General features: G+C 34.9%; 1 protein-coding gene across 1 annotated transcript in view; it reads left to right on the forward strand.

Moving 5' to 3' along the window:
• The window catches only part of ATP2B1 (ATPase, Ca++ transporting, plasma membrane 1), a 117183-nt gene that overhangs the window by 61277 nt on the left and 43592 nt on the right, over positions 1-12314 (forward strand). Inside the window, exon 3 of the mRNA XM_012657561.1 lies at positions 6491-6688. Within this exon, the coding sequence (XP_012513015.1) occupies positions 6491-6688 (198 nt within the window). The remainder of the gene's footprint in view (positions 1-6490; positions 6689-12314) is intronic.

The raw sequence follows: 12314 nt of genomic DNA on the forward strand, positions 1-12314 counted from the left end.
TTTCCCAACAATTTATCATTTGTTTTTTAACAGAATATGTTTCTAATAGAATGTTTTCTAACAGAATAGAGTGCTATATGTATACTCATCAATAGGAGGTGTTTAATTTCCATGTGAAAAACTTCCCATTTGTTCTTACTGACCATCATTGCTATTAAAGGAATGGGAACTATAAATTTCAAGGTTAACTGGAATTGAGACTTAAAACTTCATATTTTTAGCTCTGTTAGAGCAGGCATCTATCTTACAGTCCTCCAAATTGAAAAATACACTTTTATACCAAAATAATCTGCTTATAACATCCTAATTGCATAAAATTACCTTCACAATTTTTTTCTTTTGTATCTTTGTTGTTTGCCTACATTGAGTTTTTTATATTCTAAATCACATTTTTTGATCCTTAACATTTTAACATTAGGTTTTGGTATCTTTTTCATTTTAATGTGTTCTTATGTTAGCTGTATATTTTATACTGAATGGTAGACTCACTAATAATAGGGTTTCAGACCTCTAGTTGTAGTATCATGTTTATTATTCAGTATTACTACATTAAGCAAGTATTAAAATGATTCATAAAAGGCAGGTGCTGGGTTGTATTTTGTAGGAGGCATGGCTCATGCACTTGTAAAGGGCAAGAAAGCAAATGGGACACTAAGCTTTTTAAGTGGTGGTTCCTAAAATTAGGTAGAAGAGGAAAAAAAAAAATAACAATAGGAGAGAGTGGTAGAGTAAAACAAGAGAAATGTGTGGTAGAAAGCAAGGAAGAGTCAACAGTAATTGTCCCTGGCTGCCTAATGTTTCCAAAATGTTTCAGGTGACAGTTTATATTTGCACTCACTGGAAGTAAGGCTCTTAGTAATGGTGTACTTTAACCATGTCTTCATGGTATAATAGAATAAAACTAACATTCACACATAGAAATATATTTTAACTCTTTAAAAAAGAGTTTAGGGATAAATCATTGATTTATAGGCTGCCATAAGAATGCTCTAAAGCCCCAATATATATGCTTGGTTATACAGGTTAGCTAGCATAGTCATTCCTCAAGTATTTGCATAGCCATGGTATACCAGGCATCCGTTTTAAGACTTGTATAGAGTTACCAGTGAGGGTTTTATATTGATGATCCTGCATGACCTTGTCCTAGAAATTTATTGCCACTGTAATAGAAAATTATACATTTAATTAAATAGCTGCTCTAGTCACTAGTTTTCATTGTTTATGAATTTTTTGAAGACAGACTACTTTCTGTAGCATATATATTATATTTTTTAAGTCTCATTTGATAGAGCTTGAAGTAGCATGAACTTAGAGGGGTTTTTTTTGTCGTTGTTGTTTTTAAGTTCAGTTTTCAGATTATAAGACATAGTTCCTTCTCAGAACATTCTCTTCTGGCTTTCATAGCATTGTCCTCTTAGGGTTTTCTTTGTTCTTTGTTCCTATCTGGCAAGTCACATTAGCCTCTTATACTTATTAGATGTTGGTTATCCTCAGATTTCTGTTCATCTGTACACTTTCCTGGATGATACCATCCACTCCCATGACTTCATGAGCCATCTGGATACTGGCGATTGCCACATTTGTAGATCTAGTCCAGGATTTTCTCCTGAGCCTTGGGCCTGAAAACCCAAAACACACACAACCCAGTGTGTTTAACTGGTTACTTATTACGAGTTCCTTGAAGGCAAGTGCCAGGCAAAGGCATCCTGTCTGACTCATTTCCCTTTGTATGCTTAGTGCCTGTCACATGGAAGGCATTTGGGAAAGAATACATAAATTTGGCTTTGGGCCAGTGACTCTTAAATTTGGGAGTGCAGGATAGATCACCTCCTCTTTTGATACTGAGAATATGGTGAGAATATTAGACCATTTCCCAAGAAGAATGAACATAAATTTTTATATACTTTCTTGGTCTGCATGTTTTCCTATGGTCCTCACTTAGAGAAGTCAGGTTGGCTGCTGATGCCACGCCAACCATCTCACACATAGACACACACACGCACATAATATACATACAAATATAGACGGCTTAAAGTACAGAATTTGATAAGAGTGTACTATATGCTTTGTATTAGCCATGATTTTTAGTTAAACCTGCCTACTGCCAACATTCCAGTAAACTGTCCCCCATCCTTCTTCGTTTCCTAAACTGGGGCATAATTTTATTAGTCCCAGCAATTGGGATGCTACATTTTCTTGTAGAACATCAAGGTCTTGATATAATTTGTATTTTATTCCATAATATGTTCTTTTCAAATATAAACTTAATACCGTTGAGCTATTATCCACTTGTAGAATAAATATAAGCTTTTCTTACTCCCCACAGTGGTGGATCCAGACCCCCAAAGCATTTAATTCTGATGTTGCTTTTGATGTGTTTTGGTTATATTGTCTCTTTGTGAAGCTAACTGGGCCATAAGGAGATCAATCCCATGGATGACCTTGGCTTCATTGTCACTATGCTACAATCAACTGAGCTAATTAGGCAGAAGATTTCTCATTATGTTGACTCATAAATATTCCTAATAATTTGATATCATATCTTTTTAAATCAAGGAACAGGTAGTTTCATTACCAGTTCTACCAGCTTAGCTATATCTCTCCTCTCATACTTTACTTTCTCCCTCCTTACAGCGGAAGCCTCTTCATGTATACATACTGGGCTAACACCTCAGCCCTGCATTCCATTCCCTTTTACCTCTACAAAGCCTTTACCTGTAGTATTATCATTTGTCTCCTGTAGCATCATCAGTGTCACCTTCTCTACTTGATCACTCTCATTGGTAAATAACTTGTCTTAATATCTGTCACCTCCCTTTAAAAAATGAAATGCAAGTAAAACCCGTTTTACTCAACTTTACCAATTTATTTCTTGCCACTGCATCACACTCCTGGAAAAAGCTATCTGTACTTACTGTTTCCACTTGCTCATTCCCATCCTATGTTCGTCTCTTTCTAATCAGACTTTCTTCCACACCACTCCACTGGAAGATTCCTTGTCAAGGTCATCAGCCTCTATTTAGTGAAAGAAAGTGTTCCATTCTCTGTCTTTATCTTACTCAACCTTGTAACACCATTTGCTGTAGTCAGCCACGTCATCTTTTAAAAAATTCTTTTCTTCTCTAGTCTTCTGTAGTACTGCATGAACATTTTTTGTTTGTTCCTCCCTCCATCCCCCCACCGCCCCTTTCACTGGCTATTTTTTCTCAGTTGCCTTTGACTTCTCTTCCCCCATCTGACTGTCAATGTTGGAGTGCTTCAAGGTTGCAGCCTCAGCCCTGCTCCCTTGTGTAGTTACTCTAGCTTTCTGGGAGCTCTCATCGGGCCCGTGGCTCCAGAATCATTTGTATATTGATGAATCTTTGGATCAGACTCATCAATATACAGTTGAGTTCTGAATGTGGATAGCCAGCTGTCTGCCAGACATCTCCACTTGTTTTGTTTAGATCTATAAAACAGAACCATTAACTCCTCTCTCCCTTTCCCCTTCAATTCTTCAATTCCCAAAGCTTGCCCTATCTTGGTAAATGACTCCATCATCCACCCACTCAAGTGCTTGGACCAAAAAGAAAACAAAAACAGTCTAGATATCATTCTTGAGTCTTCTCTTTCCCTTTCATCCCATATCCAATCCTTCAGCAAGTTGTCTGATCTCCATCCAAGATACCTGGCAGATCCAGTTACCCCTCTTTGCCTCCACTTTTAAAACCTAGATTTAAGCACCATCATCTTTTGCTTTGTACTGCAAGAGCCTCCTGACTGGTCTTTTTCCCCCACCCTTGTACTCTTCAATTTATCCTTCACATGCCAATTTAAATGGCCTTTCTAAAAGGCACATTAGTTGTCACTACCCTGCTTTAAAATCATCTTGCGGACGCCAGTCCTCTCTCCATATCCCCATGATCTTGTCTTTGGCCACTTTTTCCATTTTGACCTTCTCTCCTTTCCTCCTTGGTCACTGAGTTTTAGCTACCATGGCTTTGTTTTTGGCTCTTGAATCTTTTGGCTGTGTTTTGGTCTCACGGCCTTTGTATTTGCTTTTGTGCTGCTGAAAATACTCTGCTCTAAAGGCTTCTCTGATTGACTCTTCATCATTCAGATTCAAGTTAAATGTCAACTCCTCAGAGAGCCTAATGGAACCTACTAAGAGAGTTCCAGTGGCTGCCTTTCATCATCTTCATTGCACTTATTTGTGTCTGTAATTATTTTAATTGTTCACTTGTTTGTCTCCCTCCACAAGCTTGCTGAATGTAGGAATTGTCTTGTTCATACTGACTCCTCAGCAGGTAGAACAGTCCCTGGAAGTAGTAGGTATTCAGTACATATCTGTTGGGAAACAGACTATTGTTACAAAACTATTAGGTTTATTATATTTAGATTGTGTAAGTTTGTTATTAATAGAAATTGTCACCCAAATAGAATTAGTACCTACAGTGTTCAATTAATGTGTAACTTGTCTTCCCCTTATTTAGCTTAATAACAATTATCCTGTAATTTAGGATTTACAAACTATATACTTTCGCCTTTGGTCCTTCAGAACAACTTTGTAAGTTAAACAAGAAATATTAATGCCAACCTTTGACCCCCAAAGAGGTTAAGTGTCTTGTATAAGATTATAGTAGGTGAACTGGAACCTAGGGTCATCTAATTGCTAAACCAGACAGCTTTATTGGTATAGTGCCCTAGATGTGGGCTTGTGTGTGTGGTGGTAGTTTAGAAGAATTAAAATAACCTTTAGGACCAGCTGCTTTTTTTTTTTTTACCTCCCAGATTTCCTCCAAGGTGCGTTTTTAAGCTATCTTTAGCTCTGTGGCCATTCTTTTCAGCATTAGCATAAAATACTGGCTCTTATTATAACCAATATAAGATTTGACCAAATATTATTGTGGTTAAAGTGGTGATATTTAAAACTATCAGGTGTTGTATGTGTACAATTAACCATAGTCTCTATTCAGTGTGAGTTAAACTGATATAATGAATGTCTCCAAACAAATTTCTTAGAAAAAAAATTGGAGACCAACAAAGGGAAGGATAGCAATCTGTTGTTTTTTTTTTTTTCTTTTTTGCTAATGAGGGTATTAAAACATGAGACAGGACGAATCTACCCACTGTCTAATACCATCCTTATTAATTATAATCTTTCACTGCCTTGCTTTCCATTGACTCTATCTCAAAGCTTAGAGCTCTTTGGAAGCTTTCAGTTGGATGACTTCTGTCATCAGAAATCTAAAATGTTTTCTGAACTGCCCAGTGTGGACCTTGTTACAATCGCTAGTGAGAACATTCTCTGAAATCTTTTTTTGGTACCTTCAACAAAGTAAATAATTACTTCAAATCTATATATTCATTGCTCATTATTTATTCTAACAGTGTAATTAGTTCTCCTCTTCTATTTGCTGCCTGCCTCAGCATTGAGATTGATAGTTAAAACACTTAGAGCCAAGAGCCTTCCAGTAATCTACTGTTTTCCTGTCTTTGTTCTTTTGGAATGGTCTCTTGCCAAAAGCACAAGTTGAAGTCAGGTTTAATTTGATAATTAAAAGTAATGTTATTCTGGTATCTCTGCTCTTTTCTTCAGCATTCTTAAATAGACTAGGGAAAAATGTCACTTGCTACTGCTGTATTGCTCTGCTCCCACAATAATGTACATATTTACATACTTTGCATTAACTAATTGGGATATATCTGGGTTTCACAGGATCAACAGGGTTAAATTAGAGGGGGACTAGCTTCATAGGGTAAAAGAAAGGCAAAATGGATGTTCATCCAACTCTCTCTTAACCTCCTTCCTCATATCTTTTGAATTCGACACAATAAATATTATTCCACTCAAACAATAAATATTATGTCCTACAGTGTACCATCTCCCTTACAGTGACAGTAGGTACAGTCAGCCAGTAACACGACCTGTTTCTTTTAAGAAAGATCATCTTAAGTGTCCTGTGTTTTGTGACTTGCAAATCTTTAATCAGTCTGACAGAAACATTTTAGTAAAGAAGCTTTTAGAGCTTATGATAGATTAACTTTTCGTTGTTCTCAAGGATTTTCACTGACTAGTTTTCCAAGATGCAGTTACTAAATCAAATCTACATTCATATCTTTGTATATAAATGTCCCTAGTTTTGGAAGGAAAGCATCCTAAGGTCAGGAAAATGTCTAACTTCAGTATAAAAACCATCAAACTGTCTTCTCAGTTCTGGTCTCCAGCAGTCTACAAGATGGTATAAGACAGTATGATCAGAGATAAGCCCTTGGGAAAGTGAAAATGCTTAATCCAGTCCTCAGTCTAAAATGTTCTTTTAAAGCACTGCACATGTTTTTCAGTGATTTAAATTCTGTATACTTAGTCTAAAGCATGGAAAGAAACATTTTGGTAGGGTCTTAGGAGTTGTAATACAAAGAGTGATGAATTAAGATACTTTGAATGAAAACAGATATTTTCATTTGTAAGTAGTAAAACTGTTCACTGAAATTTGTTTTTCTTTATTAGGTTTAAGTGGAAACCCTGCAGATTTAGAAAGAAGAGAAGCAGTGTTTGGAAAGAATTTTATACCTCCTAAAAAGCCAAAAACTTTTCTTCAATTAGTATGGGAAGCATTACAAGATGTCACTTTAATTATATTAGAAATCGCAGCCATAGTATCATTAGGCCTTTCTTTTTATCAACCTCCAGAAGGGGATAATACACGTAAGTAAATGGAGGGGGACGGGGGAGACTTTTATGTGTGATGCTGGTTCAGCTCGTTCATTTAATTAACACATAATAACAATAGCTGCCCAACATTTATTGACGTTCGTTATGATTTAGATCGTGTCACCTCCCTTTTACAGTGAGGCACAGAGGTTAAATAACCTGTCCATATATATGTCCATACATATATTGTGTGTCTGGCACAGACCTAAGCCATATATATGACATGGTCTGTGCTATCACTGTTTTTGTTTTTAGAACACTATTCTATTATACAACAATTCCAGTTTTTAATTTTTGGTTTCTTTTGGAAAACATCTTTATGAAAACAAAATTCTATTCTCTTCCCAAATCCATTACTTCTCTAGTTCTTAAAATTTTTGTTATATACACCATTTGGATAATTACCTTGCCATTATAGAAATGTTTATACTATAGGTTGAGCATCTCTAATATGAAAATCCAAAATCAGAAACTTTTTGAGCACTGACGTGATGCCACAAATGAAAAATTTCACACATAAGTACTTAACACAATTTTGTTTCATACACAAAATCATTGAAGATAATGTATAAAATTACCTTTGGGCTATGTATATAAGGTGTATATGAAACATAATTTCATGTTTAGACTTGGGTCCAATCCCTGAGATATGTCATTATGTATATACATGTATCTCAGAATTAAAAAAAAAATTGAAACGCTTCTGTTCCCAAGCATTCCAGATAAGGGCTACTCAGCCTGTATTAAGTTATCCTGACCAATAGAGAAATACACTATAGAATGGTAGTTCTGCTTTAACTTGTAGCTACCAATGGTTTTGTATTTTTTCATCTTTCTATGGCCTTCATTTCTCTTTCAAATTTCTTCTTCTTTGCCTTTTAAAAAATTTATTTAAAATTAATATTCCTGCTGGTACATTTCTATGATATAACTGGTAAGAAATCTATCCTGGGTTTTGGTTACTATATTCAAGTAGCTATAAAGTGAACCAATAGTATTTTCTGTAACGAAACACTGATTCACTAAAATATTTTTGTTTGTGAAAGCTTTACTCCTATACCATTCAAGTTACAGACAGTTTAATGAATATTTGCTAATTCTAAAAGTTAAGGTAATCATGTAAAATAATTCCTTCAAAGATGTGCCTAGGCTCATATGGGAACTTTCTTCCTTATCTTTCTTTTAAGAGAGCTGGTTACAGGATAAGCCAGTTTATCTGAGATCTGTGTAGATCAGAGTTTCTCAGCAGTAGTACTGTTGACAACCACCCCCCAGTTAAGGCAACCACAAATGTCTCCAGGTTTTGCCAGGTGTCCCTGGCAAAACTGCAGGGGCAAAACTGCTTCTGGTTGAGAATTACTGGTGTAGGTAAGAAGGGGTTTAGGCAATACTGTTGTCAGTGTTGAGCTAAATTATTTTTAGAACTTTTTATTAAATAAATAATACATATTTTGCTGTTAGAAAGAACTGAGTGGGGAGATAGTCCAAAGGAAGTTAATATTCACCAGAAATTCTACATGTTGGAGATTCCTGCTATTCTTACAGATTCCTGCTATACCATTTTTGATAAATCATTCCATATTTTTAAAAATGTTATATGTCTGTGTGTGGCTGTGTGTGCTAATATATGTGAATGTGTACGTGGCGGGGGGGGCTGTGGATGTATGTGTTTATATGAAAAGGGAGGTCATAACCATGTTTAGCAACATACAGCTGAATTCTTTAGTTTCCCATTTATTTACCCACCTGTCACTATAGAATACTGGGAATTGGTATTCCAGTATTGAGTTATCAGATTATTAAAATCTCTTTACATTTAGAAAATTAAAGAAAAATGTTTTCAATAGAGTAGAATTTATTACCAACAAAGTCTAGGACAAAAATTTTTGGAGTTTGAAGTGCTTGATTTGTAGGATGTAGTGACAGGTACTTTCCCAAATTTGTTAATGGAGATGCTGGTATTACAGTCTAACTGAGAAGGTAATCTAGAGTTGTCAGTGTTGTAAGACCCTTTAAAGAGGAGTCACAATCTGCTGAAAGTTGCTAATGAAACATGGAAAGATTTTTGCTACATGGTGAGAAGTTATTTAGTGTTTGAAGTTTCTTTCTTTAACATTTATTAGTATACTACATGTATCTTTTTATCATGTTATTTTTTAACACTAAGATATAGTAACTTGCTTAAAGGATATCTTTTATTTGCATATCTACAGTCATAGAAATCTAAATTATCAAACTTTCTTACTCATACTCTTTGGTGTGAAAATGTATACAATAGCCCACACCATAAATAAATCTATAGTTACTGGTGTCTGCATACTAGGGATTCTCAAACATTTTGGTCTCAGGACCCCTTTACACTCTTAAAAGTATTGAGGACTCCAAAGAGCTTTTTAATTATATGAGTTATAGATAATTAGTCTAAGTTAAAATGGAGAAATTTAAAAATATTTGTCAATGTGTTCTCACCGCAAAAAAAAATGGTAACTGTGTGAGGTGATGGATATGTTAATTGATTGTGGTAATCATTTCATAATATATATATATATCAAAATATTATGTTGTATACCCTATATATATGCAATTTTTATTTATCAATCATACCTCAATAAAACTGGAAAAAATGTCAGTGCCTTTTAAAATAATAACCTAGTACATATCAGCATAGATAGCATTTTGATGAAAAGTGGCCCCCCCCATAATGAATTTTTAAATGAAATAATGAGGAGTGGTAATGTTTTTCATTTCATCATATCTCTTTAAAGTCTGGCTTCACTGGAGATAATTGGGTTCTCATATCTGTTTCTGCATTTAATGTGTTACATTATCACATGTAATGTTATCTTTGGAAAATTCTGTTTTACATTAATGAAGTATGAGGCAAATAATGTCTTAGTATTATTATGAAAATTGGTTTGACCTCAACGATACCTTTGGGGTTCCTCAGCAACACTTTGAGAACTACTTCTGTATACTGTTGGCGCACACAGTTGATACATCACTCAAGAAATAGCTCAAGTAGCGGGTTTTAAAATGGAATATTTGCCCTGAGGTAGAGAGTATAGAATGAATTTAGATTTTGCATCTCTCTCAGTTGAATGTGTTTACAAGGGAATACCTTTACTAAAGTAAAGTAGATTTTTATTATTATATTTGGACTTTATTGAAAACATTATTAAAAATATTTTTTGTAACTATAAACTATAGTCCTTTTGTAACTTGATCTTGATACTACTTTCTTTTTTTCCCTACAACTTCTCTAAAAATTTATAATGGTTGTCAGTAGGAAAAGGATTCGGTTTCTTAAAATATTTTACTACTATCTATTTCAGGATCATTCTGATCTTATCTGTATAGTATAGAGTAGAACTATATATGAAATATGTCATTAATTTGTTTTAACTTTTCTTTTGAAATATTTAGTGGTAAATAGGCACACATGATTTTAAAATGAAAATTATATAATTGTCACATAACTCCTTCCTCCTTAACCTCTGTTACATTGGTTTTTGGTTATTTACTCTTATCAAGAAAAAAATTGAATACATACCTCCAAATGGTGCATTTATTAATTACATATGTTTAAAACTGTATATAATCTGTGTATTTTTAAGCATATACAAAAAAAGAAATTGAAAGAAAAAGTTTAAAATTTTGATCTTTAATGGCCATAACACATTATTATTAACCTGATTTGAGTCTAAGTTTGATTTATTTCAGAACTTGGTTTTAGTGTCTCTCATAGATGAAAAGAAACACACAACATTATATAAATCCAAGTGGACAAAGTGTATCACTACATTATGATACTCATTTTCAGTCCCATCCACCAATTACGAAAAGGTGTTTGTTGGAATATGACCGGTAAATTGTATCTTCTGATGTCAATCTATTCTTGCACACTATTATGAAGTATTGCATTTTTATATTTTTAATACATGACATCAAAACCCTCTGAAATGCTTCATTTGGATAATCTTTTAGGTATATTTCTGAGTTGATGAAAGTGGTCAGGATGGTATTTCAACCTTCATCTGTCCTTGAATCCAGACTTGTTCTAATTTAGAATTAATCTCCTGTCTTCTGGGAGTGAGGGGGATGTTATCCTCACAGCTTCTACTATTTAAAATAATCTAAATCATCAATTCACTTAACTGGTTATTGTATACAGTGATACATAGTGATATCTTGAACTTGAAGATAATTAACATAGAAGTTATAGTATTTGTGTTGGTGCCCCCACCAGTCAATGGATCATCCTGTCTCTACCTTACTTTAGAAAACATCCTTTATACTCGGTGAGAGTGAATCCTACTGATGATTCTCAGGATATTTTTTGTGACTGTTCACGTCATGTCTTCCATTTCATTCCCAATTGATCTTACTTCGTTCTCTGCCTTCCCTCCCTTCAATCCACCCAACATTCCTCTCCCACGTTAATGTTTAATTAGTGCCCTCACACCTCAGATCCTTTCTTCAGTCTGTGCTCATGGTTCTGGAATATGCTTTAACCATTTTTAGTGTCATCTGTTTACTCATTCTTTTCTTCGAATAGTCCTCTCCTGCCTTGTCTGTCCTAGGAAAACCATTGGATTTCAGACATTTCGGTTCAACGCAGTAAGAAATAATTTTACATAACAACCCAGAAACATATATTCCTTCATGTGAATTTATAAATGATCAGAGTATAGTTTCAAAAAGCAGTACTTACCTTTACTACATGTATATCCCTTCTGTTTTGTTCTGTTTCATTTTTCAGAATGCTGCTCATGCACTGCTGAATTGATTTTAGACTCACAAGTAGGTTACAGCCTGAAGTCCCAAAAGCACAGTTCCATTATTCGTCACCATTGTTGACTCTACGGTTTTGGGTTTTCAGTTTTTTTCCCCCTCATCCTTTTCTGAACTCTTTTCTGCCATAGAGCATTTGCACTGACTTTCATCTCTCCCTGGAATTCTTTTCCGTTAGGTCTATATGGCTGTTTCCGTATTAGCATTTGGCTCCTAGCTCAAATGTCATAGACACCTCAGAGGAGCCTTCTCTACTCACTGAACCTCAGCCCTCTTTTTGCGTTTGATAACACATCACCATGTGTTATTTTCTTTGTGGCTCTTACCAATATCTGAAGTTAATTATTCATGTCTTCTCATCTGAATTTTTCATACCCATCCCCACCTACCATTCTGAGTGTGGGTTCCATGACGAGAGGGAGTTTGTATGTCTTAATCACTACTGTATCTCTAGCTCCTAAAATAGTGTCTGGCACCTAGTAGGTACTCAAATAGTTAAATTAACAAGTAGCACTTTGCTTAACTTTTCATGTTATAATAGCCAAGCTTTGATCACAGTCCAATAAAAATGACATAGTAAATAATTGGTTGAGTGTGAAGGATGTCTCAGCCACTGTTCTGCCTACTTTCTAGGTATCCTCATGATAACTCTGGGAGGGGTGGTGGTACCCTAATTTGATAGGTGAAGAAACCAAGTCTTAAAAATAAATAACTTGCCTTAGGACCAAGATTTGATCTCCTTTAGTGTCCTTACTTTTAACTAGTACACTATTCTGCTTCCCTGAGGTTGAGAATCTCAGAAACGGGGAACTTGAGATTGACATAGTAA

The sequence above is a fragment of the Propithecus coquereli genome, unplaced genomic scaffold (genome assembly GCF_000956105.1).
Source record: "Propithecus coquereli isolate 6110/MARCELLA unplaced genomic scaffold, Pcoq_1.0 Scaffold545, whole genome shotgun sequence".
Classification (NCBI taxonomy): Eukaryota; Metazoa; Chordata; class Mammalia; order Primates; family Indriidae; genus Propithecus; species Propithecus coquereli.